Source organism: Linderina pennispora (assembly GCF_002104995.1).
Source record: "Linderina pennispora strain ATCC 12442 chromosome Unknown DL89scaffold_3, whole genome shotgun sequence".
Lineage (NCBI taxonomy): Eukaryota > Fungi > Kickxellomycota > Kickxellomycetes > Kickxellales > Kickxellaceae > Linderina > Linderina pennispora.
Window position 1 is genome coordinate 155,277 of NW_024468251.1, and position 13,890 is coordinate 169,166.

Genomic DNA, 13,890 nt, shown 5'->3' on the forward strand with positions numbered 1-13,890 from the left:
GTTTTAGAATAAAGCCTATTCCTTTCGCCTTTTCTCCCGCATCTCGTCGCACTCTTCCTAGAATTCCAAATGCATTCTGCCGCACACGACGATTGGGACTCGCGGTTTCCGGTAGACAGCGCCTTCCTGCCGTCCATTTCGCTGCTGCAGGAGCACTGCGCCAGCTACCCGCAGCAGCTGATACAGCCGGTGCCCAAGCCCATGCCGCATTTCCTACGCAGCACCAGCCCGGCCCTCAGCGCCCGCCGCAACGCGTCGCTGCGCAACCTGGCAGCGCTGGCCCGTCCCTCGCCGACCAGCCCACGGCTCATTCCGACGCCCTTCAGCGGCTCCGAGCCGATCACGTCGATGCGCACGGCCCACACGCCTGACAGCGACGTCGAGTACGTCGGCCGGCCAATCGAAAGCACCGCGCAGTTCCTCGAATGGTACGGGGCAGTGGAGGAGCAGTTGGCGCAGGGCCAGGACATGGAGGCCCATGCGTTCGCCGAGCTTTTGCGCCAGCGCTCCACGCAGTGCGCCCACATGCAAAAGTGCATTGAAGACGTGCAAGGCCTGCTGACGCTGATGTCGGATGGCTACCGCCGCGTGTGCGCACAGACCGAGAGCGTCAAGACTGCCTGCCAAGGACTGCAAAGCCGCCAGGCGCAATTGAGCGATGCGTCGGGGCGGATCTCCGAGACTCTGCGTGTGTATGACTCGCTGGCACCCATTGCGCAGCTGGTGAATCGGCCCGGCGACCGCGTGTGCCTGGACAAGGGGTTTCTGCCGGCGCTCGACCGGTGTGAGTCGGCCATCGAGTTCCTGGGCCAGCACCCGGCACGTGACAGCGAACTGTACCTGATGCGGTTCTCCCAGTGCCGCATGCGCGCCCTGACGCTAATCAAAATCCACGCATTGCGTGTCTTCCGCAGTCTGTCCAACGAGTCAATGCGCGAGCCGCAGTCCGCCCACACGCGGTTCCAGGCTGCGAGCCGCTCTCTATCGCCATTGCTGCGTGCCCTGCAGACGCGTGCCCACCAGCCCACCGAGCGCCAGGTGTGGGTGGATGTGGTGACTGCGTATTTTGCTGCGCGCCGGGCCTTCCTGCGCCCGCATCTCAAGCGGAATCTCGATCGCATCTCGAGCGAATCGGCGCAGGCTGGGGATGCACCTGTAGACGCTATGCGCGACTGGTGTGCGTTCACTATGGGTCTGTGTGCCGACGAGCACCGGCTCTACAGCGAGTTCTTTGAAGTCGAGCCCGAGGACGTCGAAATGCTGCGCGGCCATCTTGATCAGACCATGGCTGCGTTCTATGAGCATGTGCGGCCCCTGATCATCCATGAATCGGATGTCCACGTGCTGGCCTCGCTCAGCCTGACTCTCCTGACGTTCCAACGCTCAGCGCCCGACTACGACGAGGATGCCGGCGGCCTGGAGGAACACGGACTGGATGCCTTCTACGCGGCCATCGACCATACCCTGCAGGACGCACAGCAGCGGCTTGCCTACAAGGCCCAGTCGTTTATTCACGCGCATATCTCGGCCTTCCGCATCTCCAGTCCTGCCCCCACCACCCAGTGGCTCAATGCCTGCCGCACCTTGCATATTTCCGATGCCAACGTGCTCCAGACAATGCTTGATCAGCTGCCCGAGGACCAGCGCACAGCGCTCGACTACGTGCATCCACCGGTGACCAGCTACCGCTGGCTGGTGGACCAGATCGATGGGTGTCTGGACGAGCACGTACTGGAGGGCATTCTGGAGGAGGCCGCTGCTGCTTGCAAGCAGAACCTGCTGGCGCAAGGAGCGCGGTTTGTGCGCGAGCAGTGCGCCAAGGAGTCCGAGGCTGAGCAGCTGGCGCACTTGTTTGTCACGTGGAATCTCCTGCGCATGCACCAAAGTGTTCTGCAGTGAGCCGGGCTCTAAAGCGAGCCGAGCCGATATCTCGATAAGCTCCCAAGATCGCAATATTTTTCGAACCCCTTCTGTTTGTTGAATTTGGCAAAAACCGCAAACCGCAATTCGCCCCTCTTCTTCACTCTACTTGAATTCTACCCAATTAACCCTTATTTCAAATATGTCGTTTGTGGCCAGCTCACTTCGCCTCGCTGCCCGCACCAGCAGCCGGGTCGCCGCCACGCCCTCCCGCGCCTTCGCCTCAGCCGCCACCCCCAGCAGCGAACCGAAGATCACCCTGAAGGAGAAGAAGCAGATCCGCAAGCAGCTGCGCAAGTTGGTGCCGGGCCTACAGCAAATCGGCACGCAGCACACGTCGATGCTGAAGCCGTCGATGTCGCTGGAGCACACATCGAGCAACGTGACCCTGGAGACCATGATGGCCGCGAACATGCATGTGGGCCATTGCGCGTCGTTGTGGAACCCGATGAACCTGCCGCACATATTCGGCGAGCGCCAGGGCGTGCATATAATCAATCTGGAGCATACCCTGGCGGCGCTGCGGCGGGCCGCGCAGTTTACGCGGTCAGTGGCCTACCACGGCGGCATCATTCTGTTTGCGGGCGCCCGCTCCCAGCACCAGCAGCTGGCGGTGGATGCTGCGCATTTCTCCGACCAGTACTTTGTGACTGGCAAATGGGTGCCTGGCACACTGACGAACCCGCAGTCGCTTTTGGCCAAGCACCAGCTGTATATGCGCGAGGTGTGGGATGTGGCCGAGGCCCGCGAGTTCGCCGACTACCAGCAGGCGCCGGAGGAGGTGAGCGAGGGGAGGTCGCGGTATCTGCGCAAGCTGGCCGACGAGAAGGCGAAGCTGAAGGAGGATGCGGGCAATGTGCGCACCTTTGCGCCCGATCTGGTCGTGGCCCTGAACCCGCTCGAGTCCCGCACCATGCTGGCCGAGACCCGTCTGCGCCATGTCCCGACCGTCGGCATTGTCGATACCAACTGCGACCCGCGTTGCGTCTCGTATGCCATCCCTTGCAATGACGACAGCCTCCGCGCTGTCTCCGTCGTTGCTGGCGTTCTAGCACGCGCCGCTCGTGACGGCATGGACCTCCGTCGCCAGCAGCTCACTGCCGCCGCCGATCTCCATAACCGCAACGAGATTAATCGCGCTGCCAGCCAGGCCTCCAATCCCGCCAACCTTCCCCCACAGTGACTTTCTTCAAAACAAAATTCAATATGAAAACGCTATTGCCTAAACTCTAATAATTGCTTTACATTGGATCTTCGTATCTCAATCTTTAGCCGTGTAACCAACTTTGAGGGACATTTCCTGAGCAAGGGCTGCAAGTCCCCAAGTCATATCTGCCAATGCCTGAGGGGAGCAGATCATTCTCGAGATGCTCCACTATCTCCCGAAGCTGGACAGCAGCATGGTGGCCAACGGGTTTGGCGATGTAGTGCGGGCTGAGATCCTTGATATTAATATGGAAAACACCGCTACTGTCGCCAAGCTCCTGCCTCATAAGTAGTACTGGCCTTGTATTTTACCCTATTCATTTGAACTCTTAAACAATATGAAGCAAAGCGCCGATTCACCCACAGGAGGACAATGCCAAGATATTCATACAGCGCCCAGTGACACTACAACAGCATCTAAAACTATCAAAAATGACGTGGAAATCCCACATTCAGATAGAGGATCAATGACGAGTGGCATGCCCTGCCACACCAAATATGGCGCCAGCATCTTTCCCTCGGAGGAAGCCACATGCCCCTTGACAACAAAGGAGAGTTCGGTATGCAAGACGTACTGCTCACGTTGGCCGAATTGGTGCATAAAGAGAGGCAGAGCACGTTGAGGTGCCAAACTAGGCAGCACGTAGAGTACAATCCCAAAACAATCCCTTGAGGCAACTGGGCTCTTGGCAGCGAATACCGGGACAACAGACTTGGAGTTCACTAAACAAGGGTTGGTGTTGGCTTGGACAAAAGAGCCAGCTCAGCAGCCAAGAGATGGTGGGTATCGAGGGAGAAGGCAACGAGAATATGTTTAGTTGCCATGTCGTACACACTACGTGTTTCATAGTCTTACCTTTATCGCTTTCATCAATACGTACACTACCAATATTGTCGCTTACAGTTTACATATAATGTTTATCAAAGTTACCACCGCCAGTAATGCTCTTCGCAACGCACAACAATGCGATGTCAATAGGAACCAGGACGAGAGTATCACACTCGATCTTGCGCAGAAGTTTTATGATGTTTTATGATGCAGGTATTTTTTTAATATATGAACCCAATGGCAACCCGCTTGCCACCAGTACGACCTTTTTGGGTAGCACGCTGCCTGTAGTGCTTTTCGCAGCCCACATCAGTATGTGTTCTATGGGACCCAGGCAGATTCTACTACAATGGAATATGCATACGAGGCAATTGGCAAACAATTCTATTGAAAACATTCCGATATATTTACACTCTAAAACCAGTACCATTTCTGTAATGCCAAGACCAAAAGTCGGATGCCACGAATGGTGTAGACCTTTCACCCACTAGCATAGAGTTCATCAGTCCTTATATCGCATGAGAGTAATTCTACATTGAGCCAGTTGGCATATTAGATACAGTGATATGTTCAGGGTATGTAGCTAAGCGAGTACTCTGTGAAATCATTAACAGCTCCACAGGATATAAAAGCTGCTACGAATCTACAACCACTAAGCTGAACCAAATTCTTAAAGCCAGCCGTTTAATCCTTAAAAACTGGATAGTCCTCCCAATACTGAGATGGCAGAGTAGACTATATATGATGAATATCCGAGGTCAATAGCAGACCACCTGAACGCACCGACATCGCATACCAAATTATACATTATACTCAGCAGCATGCTATATATGAGGGGTATAGACCTAGTCAAGAAGGATCATTTAGTTAAGCAATTTGCTAGCCCAAAGAAGAAACATGCCTTAAACGCAAAAATAGAGCACCACCTATTGACATTCGGGCAATCCCATGCCCTTCACCACCATGTGCAGACCCAAATCTCTACCTGCATAAACATTGTGGGCCGGAACGACCCAATTCTCCCTTTTTTCCTCAACAATCTTTCGTCATATTCATTCCATAAAGCTCATAACTACTGGACTTTGAAGGTTAACACCAACTACTCGGTGGCTGTGACTACCGGCTAAATCTAACATGCAGTCAAGCCAATAGGGATAGATACTTCTTGTGTACTATAGGCAATAAAAGAATACTAGAGAAATGCAGTTGAATAGTAGGAGAAAATGAAGAAAAGTTCTGCCAGCAGGCCCTGTGGCCATTCCAGTCGCCCACTGGCTGTGCAAGCACAGCTGGAAGGAGAGACATTTATGCTCAGTTACAATACATTGCGTATAAACTTTTGGTGTTGTTATTTCATTCTGCTTTTCCCTCCAATATTAGCCATTGGCAGAAATACTGAAAATAGCTAAAACTATCTGTTTCTTCTATCCCAGCACCGCTATCTGTAGCCTTCCATGGGCAAATTAGTCGGATGTCAGGATAACAAGAATGAAATCTAGAAAGAATACAGAATGCCTTCACAATCGACAGTACAGCAAGTTCACGATGCCTATCCTCATCTCCGGATTTATGTAGAAATGTACAGTCTCACCCAAATGGCAAAAAGAGGGTAATAAAATAGAGGCAAAAGTTCCGCAACGGGGAATCGAACCCCGGCCACGACGGTGAGAGCGCCGGATCCTAGCCACTGGACCATTGCGGATTTGAGACGCTTATTTAACGACGATTATCGCTCAAGCTGATGATGTTATCGCTCGGTGGGAGTGATAATATGCTAGCAAAGGAGCTAGCGTTGGAAGAGCTCGAACCGGAGCTCAGACGTCGGGGAGAGAAGGTCGGGATTGTAACGGGTTATATTGGGAAACAGGTTCTGAGTCAAGGAATATTCGGGGGCTTGTTGTTCTTGTCTTGTCCTGTCGGTCTGACTTCTCCATATATATGGAGTAGTCAACGAGTGTCTTGGCTACGCTTTAGGTATAGCATATACGATAGGAATTCCTGTGTTAGGATCCGTAAGAGGAGCATAAAGGGCGGACTTGTTCCGTAGACGAGGCAGTGTACTTGTGTTTATATTGCGAGTGGAACCTTGTGCGTGTGTGACGTTGTCTTGACCCGGGTCTTGATCTTGACCTTGATCTTGCAGGTGGGCTTCGTCATGTTCATGCTCATCCGAGTTGAGCATAACAATGATACTATGTTCGTAGCAGAGGAAGCAACGGAGTGGAACTCGGGGCTGGATAGACTGCTCGCGGACGTATCTGAGTCAGATAAGATGGCAGGAGGACGGAATCGGGGAATCTTGTCAGGTTTGGGTTGAAGTTCAAATAAATAATATTCAAAGTTAAAACAGGGGTAAAATGGGTTGAAACAGAATATACGAGTAGGGAACTCTAGTAGACACTGGATGATGAATTGTCTTGGAGTCTTGTCGAATCGAAGCATGTATATGCTTCGATGCACTAGTGTTTTGCTAGTGACGTTGCGTTGCATGAACGACGGGAATACCGGCCACTGGTCTTTGCGGCATAAAGGTACTGCATTGTTGTACCACATGCAGACTTGGATCCGTGGGAGCCGGGTCGGGTGATGATGTGGGAATTGGAGCCGAGTCATCATGTTCATGCTTATCGGATTCGAGCATAACAATGAAATGTTGTGTCTGTAGTGAGTAGTGTTTCCTCCTGGTCGGGGATGACTGCTTCCACAGAGGGTTGGGGGCATTCGGTCTCGCGGTACCTGCGCCCCTTGGCATACTCGCAGAAGTGGGCGTCATCATAATAGTGCTTGGAAAATAAATAGATTGAGATCACAAATATAGAAAGTCTGTTCGGCGGTCGTCTGTCGTTCTCTGTCTTGTTCCCCCTCTTGTCTTGTCTATCAACAATCTATACTTTTTATAGTAGGATATTACCCTGCACAACACAGCGACATCGACTACATTTGTCAGCATCGGGCACTTATGCACAACTGTGGAAGGTTGCGACATACATACCACCCATATATGGCGTATCGGGTGGTGCAGCAGCAGCCAGCCATTGGCGATCACTCGGTCATTGGGCCTTCGGGCAATTCGGGGACTCGACTCGGAGCTTCAAGCCCAGACATCGCAGACGCACGACAGAAATGCACTAAATTTTAAATGATACATAAACATATGGATAATATTGGGCTTATATTTTTCATTTTCCATTGTTTCTGAGTCTGTACTCGCTAAGACCACCACCACACAGGCACACCACTATATATGCTTATATGTCAGCTGCACCAGAATGTAAATCTTTCTAATATATGGTTCTTTAATTGCAGGTGCTAGTTTTTATCATTTTCAAACTCAGTGAATGCTGTGAACAAGCAGCTGGATGACAAAGTCATGTTAAAATTACCAGCCACATATATATCAACATACAAGCTAGTAGTATGGTGGCCAAGTGTTCTTCTATTCATAGCTATAGTACACTAGTTAATATGTTTTCTTTCAATAGTTTTAATCTAGGACATGCAAAATTATATTGAGAGTGCCATCACATTACATGTTAGGCTAGTGATTATGACTTCTTCACTAGTTGCAGGTTCCTCAGCAGAGTAGACTAGTATGTCTATCTCAATTTCTAGCTGCACCTTTCCCTTGATGATATGGTATAGGGTTGGGCAGTGTCATTTAATGTGAACTAACTTACAACTATAGAGAGTGTGCACTGTTAACCTTTCTTGGCAACAAATCCAATAGCAAATAGTCAGATTGATTATTGATCTGCAGAGTCATACTAAATGTATATGGTGAGTTTAGAAGCTATGAATGTAGAAGGTCTATTCCTACCAGATAAGCAGCAGAAGCAGAATCTTATATATGCTGATTACCAGCATAGACATGTCATAGTTGGTGATGCCATTGTATCATAAATATTTGTCTAATGATTATATTTATTTATAACTACTACCTGGTGATGAACAACAAACCTCAGATTTGACCTTTGTGTACTGTAGATAGCCATCATTGGAGATCAGTCAGAAATGGTTAGCTATTTAATAATTATTAATATTTTTGTTGTTTTCTTGTTCTGATGCCAAATATGGTGCTTCTACGAAACCCCCTTCGGCATCCTGAAAAATTTCAGTTGATTTCTCGGGACGCAGCCTCTATCTCAGTAGAAGCATATTAATTGTGTATCAACTGAAATTTTTCAGGATGCCGAAGGGGGTTTCGTAGAAGCACCATATTTGGCATCTTTGTTTGTTTGTTAATCTAGTTGCTAGAATCTTTTTGGCCATTGCTAAACATTCTGTTTTTTAAAATATTTATCTACTGTTAGTAATTGATTTCTTATTTGTTAATTGGTTATTCTGTTAACAGATATTTAGTTTCTTTAAACTTTTATATTTATGAATGGCCTCCTTAAGAGTACATCTTAACTCCCTTTTGGGACTTGAGTTGAAGAATAGAGATAATATGCCTGATATATCTGATGCAAGATATACTAGTAATGGCATTGAACAGCAAGGATTTATTCAGCATTCTGATATCTTTATGGATTCATGTGTTGTTGAGATACCTGAATCATATGCTCTTATAGATCAGATTAACAATATTACTCCTTTTGATAGATTGCATAGAGTTTTTGGTGATGGATACAGATTTAAGTATATGAAGTGCATGGTAAGTGTGAGAAATGGTAAAGTCTCTGTTTACAAAGTATCTGCTCCAAATGTTGCAATAGCTGATCCTGCACTAACTGATATCTTTCTTAGGATGCATCAGGAACATGTATTTCTTCTGAACTATGATATTACAATGGATTGTCTAAACATATCTTCTAGGGCTGTGATTAAGGAATTTCTTCTTGATAATGGAATCAATAGCAATGATATTCTTGATGATGAAGATAAAGTTGGAGCAAACTGTATTAGCTGGTTTACTGATGAAGATGAAATAAGAATTAGGAACAAGTTGTATAATAAATTTGTTCAACTTCTAGAAAGTGGTGAGGTTCGCAATCAACTTACTTCTAAGCTATCAGAGCTAGTGATGCCAACTTCTCAGCAATTTGGTGAAACACTTGTTGCTTGTAGGAATGAAGGATTAATGAGGCTTGAGCTTACTGTTCACTCTCCTGAGTTGAAAGAAGTAGAATGGAACACAAACTTAAGGGGGTCATTCCTGGACTTGTAAATTTTAGTTATTTGCAATTTTGTTAGATAGATATTTGAATAATCGTTTTCAAAACCATTTTTTGCTATTAGATATTTTTGGAACAGATAATTATAATTGTTGTGTCCAGAATGTTTTTGTGTGTATAATTGATTTTAAAAATACAAATATTTTTTTTGCCATTTCACCCAAACCGCCATCGGCATCTTGGAAAAGTTTCAGTGAACATAATTTCAACCAGAAAGAAAAACCTTTGCATATTTGGGGTTAATTATCATTGGGCAACAAAAGTCAATATCTCAATAGATGTGGCTAAGCAACCACAAGGAAATTATGTTCACTGAAACTTTTCCAAGATGCCGATGGCGGTTTGGGTGAAATTTTTATTTCACTGAAATTGCCAATAGTTCCAGCATGCATAAATAGTTAATGGGCAGATAAGAATCTCTGTATAACCCCCTTATTGAAGATGTTTCTATCATTGAGTAAAGTTTGTAAAAAATTCCTATTTTAAAAGTTGCTTATGACATATCAACATAGAAGTTCATTGACTCATCAATTTTAGCTTGAATCAGTCTATCTTGTAGTTCTCTCATTGAAGCCTCTAACTCTACTTTTTGTGGTAAACTACTTCCAACTTCAGCATGTGTTGATCTCTCCTGGTTGTTGCTTGGGTAGTCAAAGTTAGATAGTACCCAAAGTGTGTGGTGATGTTCAACAGGAACTTTACTAGCTGCTAGGATCTTCTTCATATTGTAGAGTAAGCAGCAGAGTTTAAACTGCACATTGTATACAGTTGTGTTTCTAATTCTCACAACTTCTCTATTTGAAAGTCTCTTAAATGTGTTACCTAGTTCTCCAAATGTGCTCTCAACCATTGATCTAAATGACCCAAGTTTGCTATTATATTCTAACTCTGCCTCACTTAAGTTGGTTCCTCTTGGCTTTCTAACTGGTAAGCAAAAGTTATGCATTCCAAAATTCTCATTCTCTTCTTCTTCTGTTAACTCCTCCAGAATACTTTGAGGATAACCACCATCTAAAACAACACAATCTACTGGAGAGATATATTTCAATAGTGACATGTTCTTAATCATCTTAGAATCTGGATGGTCTTTACACTCCTCTGTTGGTGAAACAAGGACAACCATTCCATTCAAATCTATGCAAACTTGTGTTCTATATCCTGACTTCTTCAACTTGAAGGAATAAAGATTTGGTTTGTATGCACCATTATGTAGAGCTCGTGAGTCATGTCCATCTAGCATAAGAGTAATATGCTTAAACCCTTGTGGATTCTGAATCTTTGCTGAGATCACTCTTAGTTCTGGAGTAGAGAACATTGTGTGCAAGTAGTGTGAAAGCTTCTTGTTCAACTCACTTAACTCTGAGATATAGAACATATTATGAATTACCTGATAACTGCTCTTAGGAATAAACCTCTCCATCTCATTGATTGATAGCCCAGCAACTAACTGGTACAAAATCAAGAGTCCTTTCTCAACATTTCTGTATGGACATGGATACTGCTTTCCACCAAATAGAACATTTAGGAAGAAGAACACAGGGATCATTCCAAGTTGCTTTACAAGTGTATCTTTGATAAGCTTTATTTCTTTCACTTCATGAGCTTCACTCCTATAGTACTTCTGTTGTTTATGTACTAACCAGTCTTCATCAAGAAATCTCCACTTTGTTGTGTAGAGCACATTCCACTCCTTCTCTCTTAATTCTTGTAATTGATTGTCCATCTGTGTGAGGTAGTCATAAGTAAAAAATTTCAACTTTTATCAATTTTAGAAAATGGGATCATTCCAGAACTTCTTCAAGCAACATTTAGCTGAGATGTGTGAGGAAGAAAGAGATATGCTTACTCTGCTACTTATTCATGACTTTGATATGAGTGATGACCTAGCAATACAAGTGCGTAATTGGATCCAACATATTGCTACTGATTGTGAGGTAAGGGTTGAACATGTGTATGATGTTTGTCAAACTTTCCATAGAGATATGGAGAGAATGGTTGCTTATGCTTTGTTTTAAAATGGTTGCTATTGAACTGTGATTGTTCTATATCCCACACTTATAACTCTTAAGATAGCTTTGTTGCTTTGTTTCTCCTAACTGTTGAGAAATTGCTTTTCCAATTGAACTATCTGCTGGTGTCCTGATAAGAGTTGGCTGTTTATCTCTCCCTTTAATAAGAATATCTAGCATAGAAGTATGAATATCCTCTGAAAGTATGGAGTGCATAATGTGTAACTGTAAATTCATTACCTAACTGAAGAACATTATAAGCAACTCTATACAATGAATGGTTTCAGATCTGTATTCTCTTTGATAAATATATGGCTAGTTTCATCAAGTGTGATATTGTCTATTGCTGTTATTAGTGGATTGATATTTTGCCTCATCTGCAGAATATTCAACCTCTGACATTTCTGATAAACATATCTTACTTTTTGCTTGCTTACTATCTATCCAACCAATATGCATTCCTTTGTAGTTAGCTAATCCCATCTCTTCAAAAGTATGATACTGCTTAGTTGTAGGATAAGTTGACCAGAAGGAGTTTCTCTGACTTGGAACAATAGTTATATTCTCATCAACTCTTCTAAGAACTTTTTCTGTTTCAAGACCACTCTTAAGTGAATCATATATTTGATAAAGTGTAGGTCTATTGTTGAATGAAAGATTAGCTACAACTACCATTGGATCATCATTCTTGTTTAGCTTTCTTAATAATTCCTTGCTTCTTTGATGTGATAGAGTTAAACCAATGACAATATGCTAGAGTATGCTGTTGTCTCACATAAATACAAACAGTATACAACTACTAACTATATCAACAAGTGCCATCCATTGCTTCTCATAAGAAGTTGCAAATGTTCTGCATTTATTCATAAACTGAACTATGTTAAGAAGCAAGTTACTATTCCATTCAACTGTTTGCATCTGAGAAGAATGTACAGTTAGTTCTACCCTAGTTAAACCAGAGTTTCTATAAACATACAATGTTTCTCCAAAGTTGTGCAAAGTTGGCATAACAAATTCTGAAAGTTTGGGGGTCATTCCTGGACTTATAAAATTTAGTAAATTACAATTTTGTTAGATATATATTTGAATAATCGTTATCAGAACCATTTTTTGCTACTAGATATTTTTGGAATAGATATTTATAATTGTTGTGTCCAGAATGTTTCTGTGCTTATAATTGATTTTAAAAATACAAATTTTTTTTGCCATTTCACCCAAACTGCCATTAACATCTTGGAAAAGATTCAGTGAATATAATTTCAACCAGAAAGAAAAACTTTGCATATTTGGGGGTAATTATCATTGGGCAACAAAATTCAATATCTCAATAGATGTGGCTAAGCAACCACAAGGAAATTATGTTCACTGAAACTTTTCCAAGATGCCGATGGCGGTTTGGGTGAAATTTTTATTTCACTGAAATTGCCAATAGTTTCAACATGTATAAATAATTGTTGTGCAGATAACTATCTCTGAATGACCTCCTTTAGAACTAAGAGGATTACGAACTTCACCACTCTCAAGAAGCTGAATAAACTTGTTGTAAATTTTGTTCTTAACTTTAACATCTCCTTTCTTTGTAAACCAGCTAATACAGTTAGAGCCAGACTTGCGTAAATCATCAACAACATCTTTCTTTTCAACTCCTCTTTCTAAAAAGTATTTATATACACTGAGCTGCAAAATTGAGTCACAAAAATAAAATCCATCAATAATCTTAAATAATTTCTCAGAACGACGTTCATTGAATATGATAAAATTAAATCATGGTGTATGCCATGCACTAATCTATTTCTTGTAGTTGTGCGCTTATCGCTTTTGAAATAAGCGAGAAACTGACTTTTTAAAAATATAAATTTTTGACTCAATTTTGCTCACAAAATTCGTCGATTATTTTCTCAATAACTAGCATAACCACCTTATGTTTTTTTGACTACAGCGATACGCACAGGCATCGAGTTCACTAATCACAAATAAACGGTTTCATTTACTTACCTATTTATAATTTCTTAGGCCAACGCAATGTAGGTGCCAAACATGATGAATTTTGACTTTTATCAGATCATACTCATAATGAAGCCCTATAAGTGAATGGCGCATCGTATCTAGGGGATGCCACTGATCATCATACAGTAGAAACAGTATACATATCTAGCCTACTTATAGCACAATTTGCCATTTATGTGTGGATGACTTTTTCGGACATAATCTTTGCACTTTCCTGCTTCATATCCTGGGTATGTAGTCAAGGTATGTTTTATATCACCATATGCATACTAGTCAGTGTGTCCCATCCCCCTCTACTAGGGAAGCAATAGCCATAGCTGTGTAGAGATACACTGCTCAGAACTCAGAATCTGCTTTTTCTATTATTATTAGATTCTGGTTTTCTTCACAGTGTTCACAGAATAGAATACTTTCAATAGGATATTTCATTCTCACTATCACCTGTGGCGCATGTGCTTTGTATAGCAAGTACATTTGATTTGATCTAATATGTTTTTGATCGTATGAAGCTGCTTAAAGAAGGATTAAGAAAGTTGCAAAATTTGTGATTCAGATTAAACGGCTTATCATTAGGCACAGAGATTACATATAGATATCTCATAGCATAGAGCAGGTAGCCACAGTAGTAATCTCTCTACCTATCTATATATTGTTACTATAAAAAATCATGTCATAGAATTACATTGCTTCAATAGAGAGCTTAAGCATAGTTGTACATCATTTATAGTTGATTACTCCTTCAGTG

At 43.6% G+C, this 13,890-nt stretch overlaps 4 protein-coding genes and 1 non-coding gene across 5 annotated transcripts; 2 read left to right on the forward strand and 3 right to left on the reverse strand.

The window, feature by feature from the left end:
• The first annotated feature begins 4 nt into the window (after positions 1 to 4).
• On the forward strand, positions 5 to 1,981 carry DL89DRAFT_102024 (uncharacterized protein). The gene has a single exon (XM_040883003.1). It carries the CDS (start codon positions 70 to 72, stop codon positions 1,897 to 1,899), a length of 1,830 nt encoding a protein of 609 aa, XP_040745259.1. The 5' UTR covers positions 5 to 69; the 3' UTR covers positions 1,900 to 1,981.
• A 249-nt stretch (positions 1,982 to 2,230) lies between these two features.
• Positions 2,231 to 3,013, forward strand: DL89DRAFT_209850 (ribosomal protein S2; the record flags this gene model as incomplete). Its single annotated transcript, XM_040884171.1, has 2 exons — positions 2,231 to 2,631; positions 2,716 to 3,013. Coding segments are annotated over 2 exons (699 nt in total), but the record flags the coding sequence as incomplete, so codon positions are not given.
• Positions 3,014 to 5,585: 2,572 nt separating this feature from the next.
• Positions 5,586 to 5,657, reverse strand: DL89DRAFT_t42. Its single transcript has one exon. It is a non-coding gene; the product is annotated as a tRNA-Glu (tRNA).
• Positions 5,658 to 5,697: 40 nt separating this feature from the next.
• On the reverse strand, positions 5,698 to 6,141 carry DL89DRAFT_265550 (uncharacterized protein). Its single transcript, XM_040886715.1, has one exon. It carries the CDS (start codon positions 6,135 to 6,137, stop codon positions 5,919 to 5,921), a length of 219 nt encoding a protein of 72 aa, XP_040745261.1. The 5' UTR covers positions 6,138 to 6,141; the 3' UTR covers positions 5,698 to 5,918.
• A 191-nt stretch (positions 6,142 to 6,332) lies between these two features.
• DL89DRAFT_265552 (uncharacterized protein) lies at positions 6,333 to 6,600 on the reverse strand. Its single transcript, XM_040886716.1, has one exon. It carries the CDS (start codon positions 6,594 to 6,596, stop codon positions 6,426 to 6,428), a length of 171 nt encoding a protein of 56 aa, XP_040745262.1. The 5' UTR covers positions 6,597 to 6,600; the 3' UTR covers positions 6,333 to 6,425.
• Positions 6,601 to 13,890: the final 7,290 nt, after the last annotated feature.

Bases quoted from the DNA above. Each gene is read 5' to 3' on its own strand.
- DL89DRAFT_102024 (XM_040883003.1), top strand. From the start codon at position 70: ATGCATTCTGCCGCACACGACGATTGGGACTCGCGGTTTCCGGTAGAC.
- DL89DRAFT_265550 (XM_040886715.1), bottom strand. From the start codon at position 6,137: ATGCTCAACTCGGATGAGCATGAACATGACGAAGCCCACCTGCAAGAT.
- DL89DRAFT_265552 (XM_040886716.1), bottom strand. From the start codon at position 6,596: ATGCTCGAATCCGATAAGCATGAACATGATGACTCGGCTCCAATTCCC.